Below are 25,960 nucleotides of genomic sequence, written 5' to 3'. Positions count from 1 at the left end.
TTGTTCAGTGTACATTTGCTGCAGCACTACGACAACTCAGCGATACAACGGGAGGGATTATCTGAGCCGGGCTTGGGTCACTGATAAGTTAACGCAGCCTTGAAATATAAACGGACAGAGTCCAGGAGCCAAGATGATTTGGATGGACTCCATCATTCCTGTAGAGCATTTTCAGTTTCCAAAAGCTGTCAAAGTAGACTATAAAAGCTAAAGTCGTCTAACGCCAGTAGCCTGCTGAATTTCACACAGCCGTGGATGAGAGATGTTACAGGGCCGATATAATAGGCCAGATTTTAGAATCTTTCAGAGATCAGTTACTTGAAGCTGATTGGTCAGACCAACGTTGGAGCTTCCTGTTTAAGTTTCTGCCTAGAGGTGGGAGGAGCAGAATGGAGGATTTACCGACCATCTCAGAAAAGGAGAGCTCATGATGCCTGTTGCACAGGAGATGTGTGGATACCACTCCTCCATTCTACAAGTGTGATCAACACAGCCACCATACCATAACAGTAGCTTTAGGCTAGTTACAGCACAACAAGTTTCTATGAAGAAAATGTTTTAGATTTCAAACTTTTTCATGGTAATGGAGGTTACAATTTTAGAAACAGAAAATAAATGACAACTCTATGGGAAGCTGTAGGCTAGTTCTATTTTTTAATTAAATCATTGTAGTAACACATAAATTTGTAAGAAAACAAAAAGGCAGAGTAAACATGTCATATTGATCGGATGCATCTCAAGAGTCTAATGGCTTCTCCTCCATCTGCCCTGAGAACACAGCTGATGGCATCACGGTAGACAACTACCGACGAAGAATTTCCTTTCATGAGAGGAAATGAGGCCACAGACTATGGAGAAAGGCCCACTGTTACTGTCTGTGTGAATGCTACTGCAGCGTTGCACCCTAACAGCAAGGCAACCTAAAACTCTTGTTATAATTTACACCCTCTCCTCCACACAAACACATGCCCTAACCCAACCAGGCAAAGTGGTGTTAGTATGTACAGTCTGATAATGTGGGTGTTACTCCACTATGCGTACACAGTCTTCTCCTGCATCATCTCAGTCCTCCCAGAATCCTGTTCTACTGGGGGTATGCTTCGATCACCATCGCATGGCCCTGAAACACACACAGGTAAGATGACTTTCCTGTCCATTACATTGAATTAACTGGACGTGTCGGTGTAGTGTGTTACCTGTCCTCCCGCAGCGCATGCAGCCACCAGTCCATACTGGCCCCCCTCCTTCAGCAGGCGGTGTGCTACCGTGGTTACCAGACGGCAGCCAGTGGCTCCAAACGGATGACCAAGAGACAGACTGCCCCCCCACAGGTTAAACTTCTCCATGGCAGGGGCCCCCACCTAAACAGGCACCAGAGTTAGGGGAAGGAGCATCTCTGCTGGACAGACTAGACAGCAGAGTTAGGGGAAGGAGCATCTCTGCTGGACAGACTAGACAGCAGAGTTAGGGGAAGGGACATCTCTGCTGGACAGACTAGACAGCAGAGTTAGGGGAAGGAACATCTCTGCTGGACAGACTAGACAGCAGAGTTAGGGGAAGGGACATCTCTGCTGGACAGACTAGACAGCAGAGTTAGGGGAAGGGACATCTCTGCTGGACAGACTAGACAGCAGAGTTAGGGGAAGGGACATCTCTGCTGGACAGACTAGACAGCAGAGTTAGGGGAAGGAGCTCTTTGTTCCAGTTACGATCTCTTCTCTTAAAGACTCTAGAACTGTGGCAACTATGCATCTTTTAACCCTCCCGCTTTGGGCTGGATGTGTCATCATGCAAAATTACTGTCTTACCTCAATTGGTTTCAAACTAAACTATTTTGTGACCAACTTCTTGAAGCTGTGCAGCACAATTTTTCCTACATTTTCCCCATGTGAGCCTACCCCTTAGAGTTTCAGCCAATGAGCTTCAGCCGCCTGCCATTTGAGTGACAGCTAGCAAGATGAAAACACAGCAGAGAGAAGGCAATGCCGTGCTGCACATAAGTAGATTATCAGGATGGCTTGGGCTTTTGAGTGCTACTTTCAGGACTATAAAGCAGATCTTCCAGGAAAGTCTAACACGCATGTACCCTGAACTTAAATTCAGCATTTGACCAATTACACAAGACTTTACCTGTGGGTTGACAGAGATTAGGAATGGGGAAAACCTCACTGTTTGTTGTAAACAGAACGTGGATGAGGCAGAAACTCTGAAATATATTTCATACCTTGTAAACTCAGCAAAATAAGAAATGTCCTCTGTCAACTGCGTTTAATTTTCAGCAAACTTAACATGTTTAAATATTTGTATGAACATGACAAGATTCAACAACAGACAAACTGAACAAGTTCCACAGACTTGTGACGAACAGAAATGGAATAATGTGTCCCTGAACAAAGGGGGTGTCAGAATCAAAAGTAACAGTCTGGTGTGGCCACCAGCTGCATTAAGTACTGCAGTGCATCTCCTCATGGACTACGCCAGATTTGCCAGTTCTTGCTGTGAGATGTTACCCCACTCTTCCATCAAGGCACCTGCAAGTTCCTGGACATTTCTGGTGGGAATGGCCCTAGCCCTCACCCTCCGATCCAACAGGTACAGATGTGCTCAATGGGATCGAGATCCGGGCTCGTCGCTGGCCATGGCAGAACACTGACATTCCTGTCTTGCAGGAAATCACACACAGAACGAGCAGTATGGCTGGTGGCATTGTCATGCTGAAGGGTCATGTCAGGATGAGCCTGTAGGAAGGGTACCACGAGGGAGGAGGATGTCTTCCCTGTAACGCACAGCGTTGAGATTGCCTGGAAGGACAACAAGCTCAGTCCGATGATGCTGTGACACACAGCCCCAGACCATGACGCACCCTCCATCTCCAAATCAATCCCACTCCAGAGTACAGGCCTCGGTGTAACGCTCATTCCTTCGACGATAAACGCGAATCCGACCATCACCCCTGGTGAGACAAAACCACAACTCGTCAGTGAAGAGCACTTTTTGCCAGTCCCGTCTGGTCCAGGACGGTGGGTTTGTGCCCATAGGCGACGTTGGTGCCGGTGATGTCTGGTGAGGACCTGCCTTACAACAGGCCTACAAGCCCTCAATCCATCCTCTCTCAGCCTATTGTGGACAGTCTGAGCACTGATAGATTGTGATAGGGATTGTGCGTTCCTGGTGTAACTCGGGCAGTTGTTGCCATCCTGTACCTGTCCCGCAGGTGTGATGTTCAGATGTACCGATCCTGTGCAGGTGTTGTTACATGTGGTCTGCCACTGCGAGGATGATCAGCTGTCCGTCCTGTCTCCCTGTAGCGCTGTCTTAGGCGTCTCACAGTACAGACATTGCAGTTTATTGCCCAGGCCACATCTGTAGTCCTCATGCCTCCTTGCAGCATGCATAAGGCACGTTCACACAGAGGAGCAGTGACCCTGGGCATCTTTCTTTTTGTGTTTTTCAGAGTCAGTAGAAAGGCCTCTTTAGTGTCCTAAGTTTTCATAACTGTGACCTTAATTGCATACCGTCTGTAAGCTGTTAGTGTCTTAACGACCGTTCCACAGGTGCATGTTCATTCATTGTTTATGGTTCACTGAACAAGCATGGGAAACAGTGTTTAAACCTTTTACAATGAAGATCTGTGAAGTTATTTGGATTTCTACAAATTATCTTTGAAAGACAGAGTCCTGAAAAAGGGATGTTTCTTTTTTTTGCTGAGTTTATATAGTTAATATTTTACCTTAGCCTTCCGTCCCATGTAGGTCTGTGCAAACCAGTCTGAATCCAACGCTTTCAGGTTAGCCATGATCTGGCCCTGTTAAAAAACACACAGCGGTGTTACTATAGATAGAGGGGTTGAGTAATGTTATAGAACAGAGCAGTGAACTCTTCCTCAATATCACAATCAGTACGTTGTCAAAACTAAACATCTAAATCTAATTTAAATTTATCCTACACCACGAATACAACTGACAGGAAAATGCTTAAACTTTTAGGTGCAGAGTTCAACAAAAATAATATAAAATACACAAGAATGGAGCTACAGTTGAAGTCAGAAGTTTACATACACCTGAGCCAAATACATTTAAACTCACTATTCCTGACATTTAATCCTAGTAAAAACTCCCTGTCTTAGGTCAGTTAGGATCACCACTTTATTTTAAGAATGTGAAATGTCAGAAAAATAGTAGAGAGAATGATTTATTTCAGCTTTTATTTCTTTCATCACGTTCCCAGTGGGTCAGAAGTTTACATACACTCAATTAGTATTTGGTAGCATTGCCTTAAATTCTTTAAACTTGGGTCAAACATGTCCACAATAAGTTGGGTGAATTCTGGCCCATTCCTCCTGACAGAGCTGGTGTAACTGAGTCAGGTTTCTAGGCCTCCTTGCTCGCACACGCTTTTTCAGTTCTGCTAAAAAAAAAAAATCTATAGGATTGAGGTCAGGGCTTTGTGATGGCCACTCCAATACCTAGACTTTGTTGTCCTTAGGCCATTTTGCCACAACTTTGGAAGTATGCTTGGGGTCATTGTCCATTTGGAAGACCCATTAGAAGACCAAGCTTTAACTTCCTGACTGATGTCTTGAGATGTTGCTTCAATATATCCACAATTTTCCTACCTCATGATGCTATCTATTTTGTGAAGTGCACCAGTCCCTCCTGCAGCAAAGCACCCCCACAACATGCTGCCCACCCCCGTGCTTCACGGTTGGGATGGTGTTTTGGCTTGCAAGCCTCCCCTTTTCCCCCCCAAACATAACGATGGTCATTATGGCCAAACAGTTCTATTTTTGGTTCATCAGACCAGAGGACATTTCTCCAAAAAGTACGATCTTTGTCCCCATGTGCAGTTGCAACCCGTAGTCTGGCTTTATGGCAGTTTGAGCAGTGGCTTCTTCCTTGCTGAGCTGCCTATCAGCTTATGTCGATATAGGACTCATTTTACTGTGGGTATAGATACTTTTGCACATGTTTCCTCCAGCATCTACAGAAGGTCCTTTGCTGATGTTCTGGGATTGATTTGCACGTTTCACACCAAAGTACGTACATTTCTAGAAGACAGAAAGCGTCTCCTTCCTGAGCGGTATGACAGTTGCGTGGACCCATGGTGTTTATACTTGCGTACTATTGTTTTTACAGATGAACGTGGTACCTTCAGGCATTTGGAAATTGCTCCCAAGAATGAACCAGACTTGTGAAGGTCTACAATTGTTTTTCTGAAGTCTTGTCTGATTTCTTTTGATTTTCCCATGATGTCAAGCAAAGAGGCACAGAGTTTGAAGGTAGGTCTTGAAATATATCCACAGGTACACCTCCAATTGACGTCAATTCGTCTACCAGAAGCTTCTAAAGCCAAGACATAATTTTCTGGAATTTCCCAAACTGTTTAAAGGCATAGTCAACTTAGTGTACGTAAACTTCTGACCCACTGGAATTGTGATAAAATTCACTGTAAAAAAATAGTTGGAAAAATGACTTGTGTCATGCACAAAGTAGATGTCCTAATCGACATGCCAAAACTATAGTTTGTTGAAAAACGAGTTTTAATGACTCCAACATAAGTGTATGTAAACTTCGAATTCAACTGCATATACAGGGAGTACCAGATCACTGTGGAGTCAAACGTTTTAGAACACCTTCAATTATTTACCATTTTCTACATAGTAGAAAATAACAATGGAATCACGTAGTAAGTAACCAAGAAGTGTTAAATTAAAAAATATTTTATATTTGAGATTCTTTAAAGTAACCACCCTTTGCCTTGATGACAGCTTTGTACACTCCTCATAATAAGGTATTAGAGGTAGATATGTACATGAAGGCAGGGTAAAGAGACATCAGGATATATAATAAGGTATTTGAGGTAGATATGTACATGAAGGTAAAGTGACATCAGGATAGATACTAATAAGGTATTAGAGGTAGATATGTACATGAAGGCAGGGTAAAGTGACTAGGCATCAGGATAGATAATAATAAGGTATTTGAGGTAGATATGTACATGAAGGTAAAGTGACTAGGCATCAGGATAGATAATAATAAGGTATTTGAGGTAGATATGTACATGAAGGCAGGGTAAAGTGACTAGACATCAGGATAGATAATAATAAGGTATTAGAGGTAGATATGTACATGAAGGCAGGGTAAAGTGACATCAGGATAGATAATAATAAGGTATTTGAGGTAGATATGTACATGAAGGCAGGGTAAAGTGACATCAGGATATATAATAATAAGGTATTTGAGGTTGATATGTACATGAAGGTAAAGTGACATCAGGATAGATACTAATAAGGTATTAGAGGTAGATATGTACATGAAGGCAGGGTAAAGTGACATCAGGATATATAATAATAAGGTATTAGAGGTAGATATGTACCTGAAGGCAGGGTAAAGTGACATCAGGATATATAATAATAAGGTATTAGAGGTAGATATGTACATGAAGGCAGGGTAAAGTGACATCAGGATATATAATAATAAGGTATTTGAGGTTGATATGTACCTGAAGGCAAAGTGACATCAGGATAGATACTAATAAGGTATTAGAGGTAGATATGTACATGAAGGCAGGGTAAAGTGACATCAGGATATATAATAATAAGGTATTAGAGGTAGATATGTACATGAAGGTAAAGTGACTAGACATCAGGATAGATAATAATAAGGTATTTGAGGTAGATATGTACATGAAGGCAGGGTAAAGTGACATCAGGATAGATAATAATAAGGTATTTGAGGTAGATATGTACATGAAGGTAAAGTGACTAGACATCAGGATAGATAATAATAAGGTATTTGAGGTAGATATGTACATGAAGGCAGGGTAAAGTGACATCAGGATATATAATAATAAGGTATTAGAGGTAGATATGTACATGAAGGCAGGGTAAAGTGGCATCAGGATAGATAATAATAAGGTATTAGAGGTAGATATGTACATGAAGGCAGGGTAAAGTGACTAGACATCAGGATAGATAAGAGTCAAATAAAGAACAGCATATGATTAGTGTGAAAGTGTGTGTCAAATCAAATTGTACTGGTCACACACACACACACGTGTGTATAGAAAGTAGTGTGTTTGTGAGTGTGTATATAAAGTGCAGTGTGTGGGTGTAGGGTCAGTAGAGATAGTTTTGGTACCATTAAGATGTACTGGGCAAAATAAGCTGATCATGGACTTCAGGAAAAGGAGGGCCGAACAGGCACCCCATTAACAGACGGGACTGTAGTGGGTCGAGAGTGAAGTTCCTTAGTGTCCACATCACCAACGAACTGTCATGGTGTAAACACCCCAAGACAGTCATGAAGGCACGACAACATATTTTCCCCCTCAGGAGACTGGAAAGATTTGGCATGGGTCCCCCCAGATCCTCAAATTTCTACAGCTGCACCATCGAGAGCATCCTGACCGGTTGCATCACCGCCTGGTATGGCAACTCTCGGCATCTGACCTTAAGGCGCTACAGAGGGCAGTACATCACTAGGGTTGAGATGCCTGCCATTTAGGACCGGTGCAGTTGGCATACCAAGGGGTGATGGCAGCCAGTCAAGATGCTCTCGATGGTGTAGCTGGAGGATCTGAGGGCCAAATCTTTAACCTCCTGAGGGAAAAGAGGCGCTGCCATGCCATCTTCATGACTGAGTTGGTGTGCAGGGAACATGTCAAGTCCTTAGTGATGTGGACACTGAGGAACTGGAAGGGTGTAGAACTTATACTGAGCTCCACAAAGGAGATACTCTGTCGTGTATTCTACATGTTGTAACTCACAGCAAAGGCCTCATGGAACTCGAAGACATCGATGTCACCCATAGTCAACCCTGCACGTGCCAGAACTGTCGGGGTTCCATATGCTGGCCTGAAGAGGAGAAACAAACTCATGACCTACTCATCCTCCTCTAAGGTGTTATAGACCATAGAGCTCCTATAGCTGGGTTAAAAGTTCAGGTCTACTGTATGTCCGGGTTACTCACCCAAGCAGCAGCTGGTCTTTGGGGTCCTGAGACACGAACACAAAGTCTCTGCAGAACACACACAGCAGATATACAACACACGACTACACTGCAGATACTTTTATGTAGTATAGTATAAGAGCACTAATACAGTATAACAGAGTACCTGAGGTAGGCTTTGGGCTTGTATCCCATGGCCAGGGCTTTCTCTTCTGACATGATGAGGACAGCTGATGCACCGTCGGTCTGAGGAACACAATTTAAACTCAAGTCATTTGAAGTGTCGAGTAACAGTGCTCTCTCTGTGTGTGTGTGTGTGTGTGTACCAGAAAGGAAGAGTTAGCAGCAGTAACAGTGCTCTCTCTCTGTGTGTGTGTGTACCAGAAAGGAAGAGTTAGCAGCAGTAACAGTGCTCTCTGTGTGTGTGTGTGTGTGTGCTCGCGTACCAGAAAGGAAGAGTTAGCAGCAGTAACAGTGCTCTCTCTCTGTGTGTGTATGTGTGTGTGTGTGTGTGTACCAGAAAGGAAGAGTTAGCAGCAGTAACAGTGCTCTCTGTGTGTGTGTGTGTGTGTATGTGTGTGTGTGTGTGTGTGTACCAGAAAGGAAGAGTTAGCAGCAGTAACAGTGCTCTCTCTGTGTGTGTGTGTGTGTGTGTGTGTGTACCAGAAAGGAAGAGTTAGCAGCAGTAACAGTGCTCTCTCTCTGTGTGTGTGTGTGTGTGTGTGTGTGTGTGTGTGTGTGTACCAGAAAGGAAGAGTTAGCAGCAGTAACAGTGCTCTCTGTGTGTGTGTGTGTGTGTATGTGTGTGTGTGTGTGTGTACCAGAAAGGAAGAGTTAGCAGCAGTAACAGTGCTCTCTCTGTGTGTGTGTGTGTGTGTGTGTGTGTGTGTGTGTACCAGAAAGGAAGAGTTAGCAGCAGTAACAGTGCTCTCTCTCTCTGTGTGTGTGTGTGTGTGTGTGTGTGTGTGTGTGTGTGTGTGTGTGTGTGTGTGTGTGTGTGTACCAGAAAGGAAGAGTTAGCAGCAGTAACAGTGCCATGAGGTTTGATAAAGGCAGGTTTCAGTTTGGCCAGCTGTTCCATGGAAGATGGACGGATCCCGTTGTCCTTGGCGACCGTGTCACGACCTACACACACACACACACACACACACACGTACGTGATCATCGCAGTCATAGAATGCTCTGTTTGATGCCAAACGTTTTCACTTAGGTCTCCCCTTCCATCATTGGGAAACACCCCAACCCAATTGGGTACCATGTGCATTTTAACAATTTGGTAACCACTGGCATGATGGACTAACTAACCCGCTGGTCACTGGTCTAAAACTCAACTAACTAATCCTCTGGTCACTAGTCTCTCCAACACCCTAAAACCACCATGTGTCAACATGGTTACCTGGCACCTTGAAGCTGATGACGTCACTGAGGAGTCCTGCATCCTGAGCCTGTTTGGCTAGTGTGTGTGATCGCAGAGCGAACTCATCCTGCTCCAGCCGAGTCACTCCGAACGCCGCAGCAAGACGGTCTGCACTGTGACCCATCGTCTCTGCCGTGGAGAACTCTGCTACAGCAGGCAGCTAAACACACACATTATATAAAACACTATACAGCCTTCAGGAAGTATTCAGACACCTTGACATTATATAAAACACTATACAGCCTTCAGGAAGTATTCAGACACCTTGACATTATATAAAACACTATACAGCCTTCAGGAAGTATTCAGACACCTTGACATTATATAAAACACTATACAGCCTTCAGGAAGTATTCAGACACCTTGACATTATATAAAACACTATACAGCCTTCAGGAAGTATTCAAACGCCTTGACTTCTTCCACTTTGTTAAGTTACCGCCTTAAATTAGAAAAAAAAAATGTTTTTATTTATTTAACTACAAAACTGAAATATCACATTTACATAAGTATTCATACCCTTTACTTGGTACTTTGTTGAAGCACCTTTGGCAGTGATTACAGCCTCGAGTCTTCTTGGGTATGACGCTGCAAGCTTGGCACACCTGTATTTGGGGAGTTTCTCCCGTTCTTCTCTGCAGATCCTCTCAAGCTCTGTCAGGTTGGATGGGGAGCGTCGCTGCACAGCTATTTTTAGGTCTCTCCAGAGATGTTCGATCGGGTTCAACTCCGGGCTCTGGCTGGGCCACTCAGAGACTTGTCCCGAAGCCACTCCTGCATTCTTGGCTGTGTGCATAGGGTCGTTGTCCTGTTGGAAGGTGAACCTTCGCCCCAGTCCGAGGTTTTCATCGTGGATCTCTGTACTTTGCTCCGTCCATCTTTCCCTCGGTCCTGACTAGTCTCCCAGTCCCTGCCGCTGAAAAACATCCCCACAGCATGATGCTGCCACCAACATGCTTCACCGTAGGGATGGTGCCAGGTTTCCTCCAGATGTGACGCTTGGCATTCCAAAAGTTCAATCTTAGTTTCATCAGACCAGAGAATATTAGTCTTCATGATCCAAGCGGACTGTCATGTTCCTTTTCCTGAGGAGTGGATTCCGTCTGGCCACTCTACCTTAAAGCCCTGATTGGTGGAGTGCTGCTGAGATGGTTGTCCTTCTGGAAGGTTCTCCCATCTCCACAGAGGAACTCTAGATCTCTGTCAGAGTGACCATCCCCTGAGCCTTGGTGGTTCCAAACTTCTTCCATTAAAGAATGATGGAGGCCACTGTTCTTGGGGAACGTCAACGCAGCAGACATTTTTTGTACCCTTCCCCATATCTGTGCCTCGACACAACCCTGTCTCGGAGCTCTACGGACAAGTCCTTCGACCTGACGGCTTGGTTTTTGCTCGGATGTCAACTGGGAGACATTACATAAACAGGCGTGTGCTTTTCCAAAGCAGTTGACTTTACCACAGTTGGACTCCAATCAAGTTGTCGAAATATCTCAAGGATGATCAATGGAAACAGCACTGGAGCTCGAGTCTCATAGCAAACAGGCTAATAAGGATCAGTTTTTTTTATTTTTAATAGATTCACTGAAATATCTAAACCTGTTCACGCTTTGTTATTATGGGGGATAGATCGCTGAGTATTTTTATTTATTTCATCAATATTAGAATAAGGCTTTAAAGTAACAAAATGTGAGGAAAGTCAAGGGGTCTGAATACTTTCCAAAGGCACTGTATAAAACCCACATACGACAAACAATCACAAATTAATTTCCTGAAGTTATAAACACACGTGATATACATAACACACACCTCAGGTGTGAGATGAGCCATCCTGATAGAGCCGATAAGGCTGAGGCGTTGTCCGAGGGTCTTCGCTCTGTTCAGAGCCAACATGGTCTTCCTCATCTTCCTGCTGTGACGAATAGGAACGTCCGACATAAACTCCACCCCTCCAGCTACTATCGTATCACACTGGCCTGCTGTGATCAGCCCCACACCTACAACACACACACACACACAGTTACTATAGTATCACACTGGCCTGTGTGATCAGCCCCACACCTACAACACACACACACACACAGTTACTATAGTATCACACTGGCCTGCTGTGACCAGCCCCACACCTACAACACACACACAGTTACTATAGTATCACACTGGCCTGCTGTGACCAGCCATACAACACACACACAGTTACTATAGTATCACACTGGCCTGCTGTGACCAGCCCCACACCTACAACACACACACAGTTACTATAGTATCACACTGGCCTGCTGTGACCAGCCATACAACACACACACAGTTACTATAGTATCACACTGGCCTGCTGTGACCAGCAATACAACACACACACAGTTACTATAGTATCACACTGGCCTGCTGTGACCAGCCATACAACACACACACAGTTACTATAGTATCACACTGGCCTGCTGTGACCAGCCCCACACCTACAACACACACACAGTTACTATAGTATCACACTGGCCTGCTGTGACCAGCCATACAACACACACACAGTTACTATAGTATCACACTGGCCTGCTGTGACCAGCCATACAACACACAAGTCACACACCGGTACCCGTGGCCATCGTCACACACCGGTACCCGTGGCCATCGTCACACACCGGTACCCGTGGCCATCGTCACACACCGGTACCTGTGGCCATCATTACTTTGAGCCACTGTACCAGCTGTCTTCTGCGGGGGGATTAGGTGTTCCTCCAGCTGCCTCTCTCTGTCCTAATCAATCAACGGCCTGGACCACTGTGCCGTGCTGTCTGGATCAGAGCTCTGTCCTTTTGGTTGTTGTGTCCTGCACACAGCCTGAACCACCCCTCTCTGGATCAGAGCTCTGTCCTTTTGGTTGTTGTGTCCTGCACACAGCCTGACCCACCCCTCTCTGGATCAGAGCTCTGTCCTTTTGGTTGTTGTGTCCTGCACACAGCCTGACCCACCCCTCTCTGGATCAGAGCTATGTCCCTCTGGTTGTTGCCTGACCCACCCCTCTCTGGATCAGAGCTCTGTTGCCTGAACCACCCCTCTCTGGATCAGAGCTATGTCCCTCTGTTTGTTGCCTGAACCACCCCTCTCTGGATCAGAGCTCTGTCCCTCTGGTTGTTGTGTCCTGCACACAGCCTAAACCACCCCTCTACCCAGGAAGAGTAGCTGCTGCCTTGGCAGGAACTAATGGGGATCCATAATAAACCCCAGGATGAGTAGCTGCTGCCTTGGCAGGACCTAACGGGGATCCATAATAAACCCCAGGAAGAGTAGCTGCTGCCTTGGCAGGAACTAATGGGGATCCATAATAAACCCCAGGATGAGTAGCTGCTGCCTTGGCAGGAACTAATGGGGATCCATAATAAACCCCAGGATGAGTAGCTGCTGCCTTGGCAGGAACTAATGGGGAACCATAATAAACCCCAGGATGAGTAGCTGCTGCCTTGGCAGGAACTAATGGGGATCCATAATAAACCCCAGGATGAGTAGCTGCTGCCTTGGCAGGAACTAATGGGGAACCATAATAAACCCCAGGATGAGTAGCTGCTGCCTTGGCAGGAACTAATGGGGAACCATAATAAACCCCAGGATGAGTAGCTGCTGCCTTGGCAGGAACTAATGGGGATCCATAATAAACCCCAGGATGAGTAGCTGCTGCCTTGGCAGGAACTAATGGGGATCCATAATAAACCCCAGGATGAGTAGCTGCTGCCTTGGCAGGAACTAATGGGGATCCATAATAAACCCCAGGAAGAGTAGCTGCTGCCTTGGCAGGACCTAATGGAGATCCATAATAAACCCCAGGATGAGTAGCTGCTGCCTTGGCAGGAACTAATGGGGATCCATAATAAACCCCAGGATGAGTAGCTGCTGCCTTGGCAGGAACTAATGGAGATCCATAATAAACCCCAGGAAGAGTAGCTGCTGCCTTGGCAGGAACTAATGGAGATCCATAATAAACCCCAGGAAGAGTAGCTGCTGCCTTGGCAGGAACTAATGGAGATCCATAATAAACCCCAGGAAGAGTAGCTGCTGCCTTGGCAGGAACTAATGGAGATCCATAATAAACCCCAGGAAGAGGAGCTGCTGCAGGAACTAATGGCGATCCATAATAAATACAAAAATCACAGACCGGTACGTGTGGTCATAATTACAGACCTGTTGTCATAGCGACGTTGGAGGAGATGCAGGCCATGGTGACGGTGTGAGATGGGATCTTATCAGAGAAGCCTGCTCCCAACGAAGCCTGGAAAACACATTATACACTCAGACACTCGGCATATGTGTGACAGGGAAGGGAGTGGTGTGTGTGTGTGTGTGTGTGTGTACCTCTCTAGCCACGTTGCTGGTCTTCACCTCCTGGATGACGGTTCCATAGATGATGTAATCTACTGCATCCTTAGGGAGACTGGTTTTATGCAGCAGACCCCTACACAGACACACCCGTGGGAGATCCCCATTAGCGACAGCTACTCTTACCGGGTTTCCAACGACTAACAGGAAAAACATTACAAAACGACTTTACATCCATTTGGTTGTATGTTTTATGTTAAGCATCTATCAACATGTCAGTACATACACAGGACAAGCAGGTCACATGGCGTTGTGAGATGTGTATTCAACAGAGATGACTTACTGTAGAGCTGCTCTGGCAAGGTCATGGGGCATCAGATCAGCATATCTGGAAACACATTCATGTTGAACACAGACACCTTTTCAACCCCTCCCTCCCACCCCCAACCAAACCTATGCCCCCAGCCTTACGTGGTTCCTGAGAGAAGGAACGGTGTCCTGACTCCTTCCACCAGAACTATGTTCTTCACTCCAGGTTTGGCCAATGTCTTCTTACTCTTAGTCTGGACTGGACACACAGACAAAGAGTATATAGTAGACGGTGTGTGTGACGTCACGAACGCAGGGCGCTGAAATAGTGTGTGTGTAGACTTACCCTGGGCATGGAGCTGGACGGATGTACTGAGAGAGCGGGTCGCTGCAGAGAAAACAGAGTGAGTGACAAGGGCTGACCCTGTTTCATTTATCACGTGTTTAATATGTCTTACTTATAGCAATATCAGAATAAAGTGTGTATTTGGTATCACTTGTTTGTTTTTCCTTCGCCTCCAACCCCTTTCCATGTGTGGAACGGATGTGGGTGGGGCCAGGTCTACATAAGGGTGCTAATTTTACTCAAAAGCTCTGAGGAAGGCCGTGAGGCCGATACACAAAGCTCTGAGGAAGGCCGTGAGGCCGATACACAAAGCTCTGAGGAAGGCCGTGAGGCCGATACACAAAGCTCTGAGGAAGGCCGTGAGGCCGATATGTAAAGCTTATTAAAGATCAGTGGTAGTATCAAGAGCAGTGTGCAGTTTCCTTTTTCCTTCATCTTGTTCAACTGCTACCATGCACCTGCAAAAAAAGATTGCTCAGATGTGCGAGTGCCTTTAGATTGGAAAAAACTCTAGTGGTGGTGAATTAAGTCATTTTTACAGCAAGTTAAACAAAGTCTGTTTTAACATCCATTGAGAATTCCAATAGTTCCTCAACGTAGAAACATCTTTCCAGCTCTCGCCCTTTCGATGACCACTCCGCATTAAATGGGAAGTAATGCTCTGACCTGGTGGAAATAACAGGCTTAACCGATTCCTTCTTATCCAAATAACGTACAGCTGTGTCTGTCCAGAGAGAAACTGGGGGCAGAATATTTGATACAATTTTGCTAGTGCACTAGCACAAGCTTTGGGCCCAAGTTAGTTGATACAATGTTGCTAGTGCACTAGCACAAGCTTTGGGCCCAAGTTAGTTGATACAATGTTGCTAGTGCACTAACACAAGCTTTGGGCCCAAGTTAGTTGATACAATGTTGCTAGTGCACTAGCACAAGCTTTGGGCCCAAGTTAGTTGATACAATGTTGCTAGTGCACTAGCACAAGCTTTGGGCCCAAGTTAGTTGATACAATGTTGTAAGTGCACTAACACTAATTAACTATTACTATTAACCACATGCCATTGATTTTCAGATATGAAGACATAAATTAAACGGTTCCATGAAAACCTTAAATGGCACGCAGAAATGGTACGATAACATGGCACTTCAAATGGAAAAGGTTGCCGACCGCTGGTGTAGAAGGGCAGCAGCAATGGGGGGGGGGGGGGGGGTCAGGGACAGGTTCTCTTCTGGTTAGGCTAAATGTCTGGCTGTCCCTTTAGTAGTGGTTCTTAAAAGTTATCACAGTCCTTAAAGCATCAGACAAGTTCAGCAGCTTCATCTAGTATCTATATGGAAAAACACTGGGTTGAACATGTTGACCAATGGATTGGTCAAGAGAACAGACTACAGAACAGACTACACTCGGTGGACCAAGGTTTATTTTCACCCCGGTAAAACAGAGTTTAGTACAAAGACACCATGATCTCATCTCACATTCCTAGTCACCACAGTTGTGTGTGTTTAACCTCTTAATTCGACCCTCTACTTTTTTGAACATTCTGTTAAAAATCGCGCAACATTTCAGCGCCCTGCTACTCATGCCAGGAATATAGTATATGCATTTGCTTAGTCTGTGTGGATAGAAAACACTCAGACGTTTATAAAACTGGTTAAATCACTGCTGTGGCTTTACCAGAACGGCATTTACATCGAAAAGCACAGGAAAAACTGATCACTGAAAATGGGAAAATATATCCATGCGCTACTTGAACCCATTGATAAAGGTGAACCACAATTAATTGACTGAGGTTGCAGTACCTACAGCTTCCACACGGTGTCTAGAGTCTTGTCATTTCCCTTCGAGTTTTTTCTTGGTCAAACACATGCAGGGCACCGTATCTCCTCAGGTCTAGGACCGGATATTTTCGTTGAGTTTCTAGCCGGACATTTTTCCAGACGGACAGCTAATGATCTTTACATCGCCTCCTGATGAATTTTATCGCTTATTAACGTTTACTAATACCTAAAGTTGCATTACAAACGTATTTGAAGTGTTTTGTGAAAGTTTATCGTCGACTTTTTGAATTTTAAAAAATGACGTTACGTTTTGAAACGATGTTTTTTTCGTTTATCACACAGTCTACATATAACGATATCTAGGCTTTATATGGACCGATTTAATCGAAATAAAGACCCAAATAGTGTTTATGGGACATCTAGGAGTGCCAACAAAGAAGATGGTGAAAGGTAATGAATGTTTTCTATTTTATTGTGCGGTTTGTGTAACGCCGAAATGCTAATTATTTTGTTTACGTCCCCTGCGGGTCTTTTGGGGTGTTACATGCTATCAGATAATAGCTTCTCATGCTTTCGCCGAAAAGCATTTTAAAAATCTGACTTGTTGCCTGGATTCACAACGAGTGTGTAGCTTTAATTCGATACCCTGCATGTGTATTTTAATGAACTTTTGAGTTTTAACTAATACTATTAGCATTTAGCGTAGCGCATTTGCATTTCCAGAGCTCTAGTTGGGACGCAAGCATCCCGAGTAGAAGCAAGAGGTTAAGGGTTTCCATTAACCGGTAATAGCCGGCTTTTGGCACATAAACAAAAAGTTTTTAAAAAGTTGGGGGGAGTCGGTCAAATTGTCCCGGAACAATTTAAATAACAGTCGATGTAAATACAATTGCCTTGTCATACTTATTGGTCTACAGGTTTTCAATAACTTGAACCCACATGTCCCTGACTTCTAAATATGTCTATTTTACACTAGCAGTACCCGTAGATAAATATCATAAAATACAAACACTGAGCATTTCATCCTCAAAGCGCAATGAGGCAAAATGATCATTTGTATATTTAAATAGTCAGACTTCAAGCAGTACCGATAGCCACTAGTCTAAATAAATCCAACTAGAAAAACCTGGCCTCGATGGACTAAGGCAGGGGTCTCCAACTCATTCCAGAGACTGAAAAACAGCTTCTATCTCAAGGCCATCAGACTGTTAAACAGCAATCACTAACATTGAGTGGCTGCTGCCAACACACTGTCATTGACACTGACCCAACTCCAGCCACTTTAATAATGGGAATTGATGGGAAATGATGTAAATATATCACTAGCCACTTTAAACAATGCTACCTTATATAATGTTACTTACCCTACATTATTCATCTCATATGCATATGTATATACTGTACTCTAGATCATCGACTGCATTCTTATGTCACTAGCCACTTTAACTATGCCACTTTGTTTACTTTGTCTACATACTCATCTCATATGTATATACTGTACTCGATACCATCTACTGTATGCTGCTCTGTACCATCACTCATTCATATATCCTTATGTACATATTCCTTATCCCCTTACACTGTGTATAAGACAGTAGTTTTGGAATTGTTAGTTAGATTACTTGTTGGTTATCACTGCATTGTCGGAACTAGAAGCACAAGCATTTCGCTACACTCGCATTAACATCTGCTAACCATGATTTTTTTTTGATTTGATTTGATTCCATGGAGGGCTTAGTGTCTGCTGGTTTTTCCCATCCAATTAAAATCTAGATAACCAGGTGAGAGAGGAGTTCCTTCCTAATTAGTGACCTTCATTGATGAAGTAAATGGGAGGCGTGAGAGGAGTCCTCAGAGGACAAACAAAACCAAACCAGTGAAGGATCCTCAGAGGACAAACAAAACCAAACCAGTGAAGGCTCCTCAGAGGACAGACAAAACCAAACCAGTGAAGGCTCCTCAGAGGACAGACAAAACCAAACCAGTGAAGGCTCCTCAGAGGACAGACAAAACCAAACCAGTGAAGGCTCCTCAGAGGACAGACAAAACCAAACCAGTGAAGGCTCCTCAGAGGACAGACAAAACCAAACCAGTGAAGGCTCCTCAGAGGACAGACAAAACCAAACCAGTGAAGGCTCCTCAGAGGACAGACAAAACCAAACCAGTGAAGGCTCCTCAGAGGACAGACAAAACCAAACCAGTGAAGGCTCCTCAGAGGACAGACAAAACCAAACCAGTGAAGGCTCCTCAGAGGACAAAACCAAACCAGTGAAGGCTCCTCAGAGGACAAAACCAAACCAGTGAAGGCTGCTCAGAGGACAAAACCAAACCAGTGAAGGCTGCTCAGAGGACAAAACCAAACCAGTGAAGGCTGCTCAGAAGACAAAACCAAACCTGTGAAGGCTGCTCAGAGGACAAAACCAAACCAGTGAAGGCTGCTCAGAGGACAAAACCAAACCAGTGAAGGCTGCTCAGAGGACAAAACCAAACCAGTGAAGGCTGCTCAGAGGACAAAACCAAACCAGTGAAGGCTGCTCAGAGGACAAAACCAAACCAGTGAAGGCTGCTCAGAGGACAAAACAAAACCAGTGAAGGCTCCTCAGAGGACAAAACAAAACCAGTGAAGGCTCCTCAGAGGACAAACAAAACCAGTGAAGGCTCCTCAGAGGACAAACAAAACCAGTGAAGGCTCCTCAGAGGACAAACAAAACCAGTGAAGGCTCCTCAGAGGACAAACAAAACCAAACCAGTGAAGGCTCCTCAGAGGACAAACAAAACCAAACCAGTGAAGGCTGCTCAGATGACAAAACCAAACCAGTGAAGGCTGCTCAGAGGACAAACAAAACCAAACCAGTGAAGGCTCCTCAGAGGACAAACAAAACCAAACCAGTGAAGGCTCCTCAGAGGACAAACAAAACCAAACCAGTGAAGGCTCCTCAGAGGACAGACAAAACCAAACCAGTGAAGGCTCCTCAGAGGACAGACAAAACCAAACCAGTGAAGGCTCCTCAGAGGACAGACAAAACCAAACCAGTGAAGGCTCCTCAGAGGACAGACAAAACCAAACCAGTGAAGGCTCCTCAGAGGACAAACAAAACCAGTGAAGGCTCCTCAGAGGACAAACAAAACCAAACCAGTGAAGGCTCCTCAGAGGACAAACAAAACCAAACCAGTGAAGGCTCCTCAGAGGACAAACAAAACCAAACCAGTGAAGGCTCCTCAGAGGACAGACAAAACCAAACCAGTGAAGGCTCCTCAGAGGACAGACAAAACCAAACCAGTGAAGGCTCCTCAGAGGACAAAACCAAACCAGTGAAGGCTCCTCAGAGGACAAACAAAACCAAACCAGTGAAGGCTCCTCAGAGGACAAACAAAACCAAACCAGTGAAGGCTCCTCAGAGGACAAACAAAACCAAACCAGTGAAGGCTCCTCAGAGGACAAACAAAACCAAACCAGTGAAGGCTCCTCAGAGGACAAACAAAACCAAACCAGTGAAGGCTCCTCAGAGGACAAACAAAACCAAACCAGTGAAGGCTCCTCAGAGGACAGACAAAACCAAACCAGTGAAGGCTCCTCAGAGGACAGACAAAACCAAACCAGTGAAGGCTCCTCAGAGGACAGACAAAACCAAACCAGTGAAGGCTCCTCAGAGGACAAACAAAACCAGTGAAGGCTCCTCAGAGGACAAACAAAACCAGTGAAGGCTCCTCAGAGGACAAACAAAACCAGTGAAGAAGGCTCCTCAGAGGACAAACAAAACCAGTGAAGGCTCCTCAGAGGACAAACAAAACCAGTGAAGGCTCCTCAGAGGACAAACAAAACCAGTGAAGGCTCCTCAGAGGACAAACAAAACCAGTGAAGGCTCCTCAGAGGACAAACAAAACCAGTGAAGGCTCCTCAGAGGACAAACCAAACCAGTGAAGGCTCCTCAGAGGACAGACAAAACCAAACCAGTGAAGGCTCCTCAGAGGACATACAAAACCAAACCAGTGAAGGCTCCTCAGAGGACAAACAAAACCAAACCAGTGAAGGCTCCTCAGAGGACAGACAAAACCAAACCAGTGAAGGCTCCTCAGAGGACAGACAAAACCAAACCAGTGAAGGCTCCTCAGAGGACAGACAAAACAAAACCAGTGAAGGCTCCTCAGAGGACAAACAAAACCAGTGAAGGCTGCTCAGAGGACAAACAAAACCAGTGAAGGCTCCTCAGAGGACAAACAAAACCAGTGAAGGCTCCTCAGAGGACAAACAAAACCAGTGAAGGCTCCTCAGAGGACAAAACCAAACCAGTGAAGGCTCCTCAGAGGACAAAGGGAATTTAATAAAAACAAAATAGTGAAACGTAAAAAGTTATCATTTTTAGATAAAACTATACTCATTATATTCACGTCACCAAATAAGTGATTAAAACAGTTATGAAGGTCTACAGTAGCCTCAACACCACCGTGGTAGCACATTGGAGTAGCCGGAGCACAGCTTTTCCCATCCTCCTCTGGGTACATTGACTTCAATAGAAAACCTAGGAGGCTCGTATTTCTCACCCCCTTCCATAGACTTACAAAGTAATTATGACAACTTGCAGAGGAAGTCTAACCCATCAAGAGCTCTTGCAGCTTGAACTAACATGTTGTCCACCCAATCAAAGGATCCGAGAATTCTTCTAGTACTGACAGCTACAGCTATCTAGCATTGCATAACATGAGGTGAGCAGTTGACTCAGAAAGACGATAGTTAAATTCATCATATAAACCTGTCAATGTTACATTGAAGTGGGTGAATGGAATATGAATGACAGTCATCCAATACATTGTTATAGAAATAAGACAACGGCCATAAAAAACATGTTTTCCTCATCTTAAAACGGCACCAACCGCCGCTGAACTAAAAATACCCAAAACAAGACACACGTTGAGCAAGATGCTCAATGAAAAAAATAGCAGTAGCCATAAACATCAGCGCTTTGTGAAAATCAGCACAAAAGCAATAATACCATTAGAATGAATGAATGTGTCGACCAGACAGCAGTCATTTACTGGACATTATTTGTGGCCTCGCTCATGCTTACAGTATGGTGTGGGTTCACGTAAAAGTTAAATCTCATGTAGCCGTTTTCCCTTGTCCAACAGTCACCACTAGTCACTCTCACTTGATTGTAACACTGTTCAAACATGTTGATTCCAGCTAAAACAGCTGTTGTGGGTTCTGTTCTGAGTGAATCTGCTGACAGCCTCTTATGGAATCTTTGCTGCTGCCTTGACCCTCATGTGTCTCTCCTGTAGGCCCTATGTTCACCTGTCGCCCGTCTCCTGGAGCAGCCCCCTATCCACATACGGGACAGCAGTTGAGAAGGAGAAAAGCTTTAAGTTCCTCGGCGTACACATCACTGACAATCTGAAATGGTCCACCCACAAAGACAGTGTGGTGAAGGCACAACAGCGCCTCTTCAACCTCAGGACGTTGAAGAAATTCAGCTTGGCCCAGAAGACCCTCAAACTTTTACGGATGCACCATTGAGAGCATCCTGTCAGGCTGTATCACCGCCTGATATGGCAAGTGCACCGTCTGCAACCGCAGGGCTCTCCAGAGCGTGGTGCAGTCAGCCCAATGCATCACCAGGAACACACTGCCTGTCCTTCAGGACATGAAGGTCAGACTCCACTCTGCGGCACATCAATCGGCAGGTTGAACATGGTGAGATTGTAGACTTCTAAATTGATAGCTGTAATATTGCTTAACTGCACTAACTAGCTACTTCACATGCTGATATTTACTTGAGTATTATTGTGTGTAGCTACGCTGGCTACCTAGCCTGCCCATACAGAGCATTGTGGGTTAGTAGTAGACTTGAACCGACTTCCACAAAGATTTTCACGTTGCTACCAACCTTACAACACTGAACATGTAAAAAGTGTTTCATGTTTCATGAGCTGAAACAAAAAAAATCCTATCAATTTTTCCCATTTGCACAAAATGCATATTTCTCTCACATTTTGCACACAAATTTGTTTACATCCCTGTTAGAGAGGATTTCTCCTTTGAAAAGATAATCCATCCACCTGACAAGTGTGGCATATCAAGAATCTGATTAAATTGCATGATCATTACACAGGTGCAACTTGTGCTGGGGAAATAAAAGGCAACTTTAAGGTGTGCAGTTCTCACAACACAAATGTCTCAAGTTGAGAGAGCATGCAATAGGCATGCTGACTGAAGGAAAATCCACCAGCTGTTGCCAGAGAATTTAATGTTAATATCTCTCCCATAAGCCTCCTCCAACGTCGTTTCAGAGAACTTGGCAGTACGTCAAACCGGCTTCACTACAACTTCAGCTCAGGACCTTCTTCACCTGGATCATCTGGGGGGGGCTGTGGAGCATTTATGTCTGTAATAAAGCCCTTGTGTGTGGAATAACTCATTCTGATTGTCTGGGCCTGGCTCCCCAGTGGGTGGGCCGATTTAATTCATTCTTATGTAAATCAGTAAATTCATTAAAATTATTGCAGTTACATGTGTCAGTATATAATGCAAAATGAAACATTTGATATTTCACAACAGTTTAAATGGTACAATGATTCCCTACACTATACTTGCTTGATTTGTCATAAACGGAAATTAGGCAAACCAATACAATTTTAGTAACCAGGATATGGCGGCACGTTTTCTACACAGTGCATATTTAACAACCCACTAGCTGTTGCATCATTATTCCCCCTCTTTAAAAATGTTTAACAAAGATTTAACCAGTCAAATATGGACATGCGTGCAAGAGGTGTGCTGTTTAGAATGATGTTTTCCCTAACGCATATGGGTCCGGTAAATGTCTGATCAATTCAAATGCCGCCGGCCACTTGTCCGAAACCCACCTCTTTAAGGAATACCTAGGATAGGATAAAGTAATCCTTCTCACCCCCCCCCCCCCCCCTTAAAAGATTTAGATGCACTATTGTAAAGTGGCTGCTCCACTGGATGTCATAAGGTGAATGCACCAATTTGTAAGTCGCTCTGGATAAGAGTGTCTGCTAAATGACTTAAATGTAAATGTGTGTGTCTCACCATACTGTACAGCCCAGGCAGGGTTGACTGGAGGACAGCACCGTAGAGAGTTCATCAACATGGACGCCATTTTATCTGTCAACACAAACAATGTGGTCCATATCAATAGAGTAGGAAGTGCAGTAATCCAGTAGTTTTAAGGTGAACGCACCAATTTGTAAGTCGCTCTGGATAAGAGCGTCTGCTAAATTACTTAAATGTAAATGTTTTGCCCTACAGCCATGAACACGATGATTTGAAAATAACCTGAATGTGACGCAGTAGCCCCTCCACAGAGACTGGCGCATGTTGCGGTTAAAGCTACTTCGTAGCTGTAGTTTCGATAATGTGTTGATTTACTGTGTGTTGTAGATATGGAGATGATGACAGAGAGATAACCACTGAGGTATAGGATTTAACCTACTACACTTTACAACCAGCCCCACCCCTCAACCCAGCGGTGACCCTTCACCCAGATCCCCTTCCAGAGAATGACAAGGGCAGAGTGACGAGACACTCTCTAACCCTGTACACTAGCGGGACTTCATTAATTCACAGACATTGTTCTTAGCTGTAGTTAAATGTATCCCAATGTTGCATTAAATGTGGTTTAGTGCAACTAACGCTCTTTACCTTATATCTGTCTCCCGGAAAAGCTCTCCTGTCGGTGTGTCTCTCCGGCGTCTGTGTCCTGAATCAGATGCGGACTATCAAACCGCCTGTGTTCTCAGGACCCGTAAAGGGGTTTGGTTGTCCTAAGAGATGCCCAATTTAAAGCGTAAAAAAAACTCATGAGGTATGAAACCTATTTTTACCTTTCACTGCAGATAATATCGTCAAAATCTAACTAAAGATTTACAAAAAATGTTTTTACTTTTGACTAATTCAACGATGAATATATGAAAACATTTCTTAACGGCTATCTTTCGTCTCTTCTCTGAGTGTAAACGGGTCCTTCTGAAGCCACAGATAGAACAACGAGCCAGATAGTTCAACAGATGTAAAAAATATTGAGCATCCGGATGGTGTTTACACTCACTACCAAATATGGTGATGAGAGGAAGCCCAGTGGCGAAGGTGGAGCCAGATGGATTAAGGCCTACAATCTGCACATTTTCTCACCAATGGCACATTTTATCTCCATACAGTTCTCTGATCCCCCCCCCCCCCCCAAAAAAAAAATAACAGAGTAGACTGCGTTTTAGAATCTGTAACAAATAGGTTGGATTGCGTTTGGTAGACTGTACGCATTGCAAAACAGGAGTGCCAGGGCGAATTACAGTGGTAGAAAAAGTACCCCATTGTCATACTTCAGTAAAAATAAAGACACCTTAATAGAAAATGAGTCAAGTAAAAGTCACCCAGTATAATATTGCTTGAGGAAAAGTCAAAGTATTTGGCTTTAAATATACGTAAGTATCAAAAGTAAATGTAAAAGTATAAATCATTTCAAAGTCCAAAGTCCTATACAGTTGAAGTCAGAAGTTTACATACACCTCAGCCAAATACATTTAAACTCAGTTTTTCACAATTCCTGACATTTAATCCTTGTAAAAATTCCCTGTCTTAGGTCAGTTAGGATCACCACTTTATTTTAAGAATGTGAAATGTCAGAATAATAGTAGAGAGAATTATTCATTTCAACTTGTATTTCTTGAGTTACATTCCCAGTGGGTTAGAAGTTTACATAAACTCAATTAGTATTTGGTAGCATTGCCTTTAAATTGTTTAAGTTGGGTCAAATATTTCCACAATAAATTGGGTGAATTTTGGCCCATTCCTCCTGACAGAGCTGGTGTAATTTTTATTTTACCTTTATTTAGCTAGGCAAGTCAGTTAAGAACAAATTCTTATTTCAATGACGGCCTAGGAACAGTGGGTTAACGACAGATTTTTACCTTGTCAGCTCGGGGATTCGAGCTTGCACCCTTTCAGTTACAAGTCCAGTGCTCTAACCAATAGGCTACCTGTAGGCCTCCTTGTTCGCACACGCTTTTTCAGTTCTGCCCACACATTTTCTATAGGATTGAGGTCAGGGCTTTGTGATGGCCACTCCAATACCTTGACTGTGTTGTCCTTTAGCCATTTTGCCACAACTTTGGAAGTATGCTTGGGGTCATTGTCCATTTGGAAGACCCATTTGCGCCCAAGCTTTAACTTCCTGACTGATGTCTTGAGATGTTGCTTCAATATATCCACATAATTTTCCTGCCTCATGATGCCATCTATTTTGTGAAGTGGACCAGTCACTCCTGCAGCAAAGCACCCCCACAACATGATGCTGCCACCCCCGTGCTTCACGGTTGGGATGGTGTTCTTCGGCTTGCAAGCCTCCCCCTTTTTCCTCCAAACATAACGATGGTCATTATGGCCAAACAGTTATATTTTTGTTCCAGAGGACATTTCTACAAAAAGTACAATCTATGTCCCCATGTGCAGTTGCAAACCGTAGTCTGGCTTTTTCATGGCGCTTTTGGATCAGTGGCTTCTTCCTTGCTGAGCTGCCTTTCAGGTTATGTCGATATAGGACTTGTTTTACTGTGGATATAGATAATTTTGTACCTGTTTCCTCCAGCATCTTCACAAGGTCCTCTGCTGTTGTTCTGGTATTGATTTGCACTTTTCACACCAAAGTAAGTTCATCTCTAGGAGACAGAACGCATCTCCTTCCTGAGCGGTATGACGCCTGCGTGGTCCCATGGTGTTTATACTTGCGTACTATTGTTTGTACAGATGAACTTGGTACCTTCAGGTGTTTGGAAATTGCTCCCAAGGATGAACCAGACTTGTGGAGGTCTACAATTGGCTGATTTCTTTTGATTTTCCCA

General features: G+C 44.3%; 1 protein-coding gene across 1 annotated transcript; it reads right to left on the bottom strand.

The window, feature by feature from the left end:
* Positions 1–635: 635 nt before the first annotated feature.
* Positions 636–23,874, bottom strand: hadhb (hydroxyacyl-CoA dehydrogenase trifunctional multienzyme complex subunit beta). Its single transcript, XM_029652102.2, has 16 exons — positions 23,766–23,874; positions 23,154–23,228; positions 14,324–14,365; positions 14,140–14,236; positions 14,012–14,056; positions 13,705–13,804; positions 13,534–13,621; positions 11,173–11,360; positions 9,346–9,526; positions 8,953–9,074; positions 8,116–8,195; positions 7,971–8,018; positions 7,768–7,855; positions 3,731–3,805; positions 1,197–1,361; positions 636–1,120 (listed from the first exon to the last, which is right to left on the bottom strand). Exons 2-16 carry the CDS (start codon positions 23,221–23,223, stop codon positions 1,085–1,087), a joined length of 1,425 nt encoding a protein of 474 aa, XP_029507962.1. The 5' UTR covers positions 23,224–23,228; positions 23,766–23,874; the 3' UTR covers positions 636–1,084.
* Between the last annotated feature and the right edge of the window lie 2,086 nt (positions 23,875–25,960).

This window comes from Oncorhynchus nerka, linkage group LG13 (assembly GCF_034236695.1).
Source record: "Oncorhynchus nerka isolate Pitt River linkage group LG13, Oner_Uvic_2.0, whole genome shotgun sequence".
Classification (NCBI taxonomy): Eukaryota; Metazoa; Chordata; class Actinopteri; order Salmoniformes; family Salmonidae; genus Oncorhynchus; species Oncorhynchus nerka.
The sequence above is the reverse complement of the archived record's forward strand: the minus strand, read 5'-3'. Positions and strand labels throughout refer to the sequence as shown.

Bases quoted from the DNA above. Each gene is read 5' to 3' on its own strand.
- hadhb (XM_029652102.2), bottom strand. From the start codon at position 23,223: ATGGCGTCCATGTTGATGAACTCTCTACGGTGCTGTCCTCCAGTCAAC. The intron at 13,622-13,704 runs GTACACACACAC...TGTGTTTTCCAG, and splicing joins CCAGCAACGTGGCTAGAGAG to GCTTCGTTGGGAGCAGGCTT. The intron at 8,196-8,952 runs GTACACACACAC...TGTGTTCCTCAG, and splicing joins CTGCTAACTCTTCCTTTCTG to ACCGACGGTGCATCAGCTGT.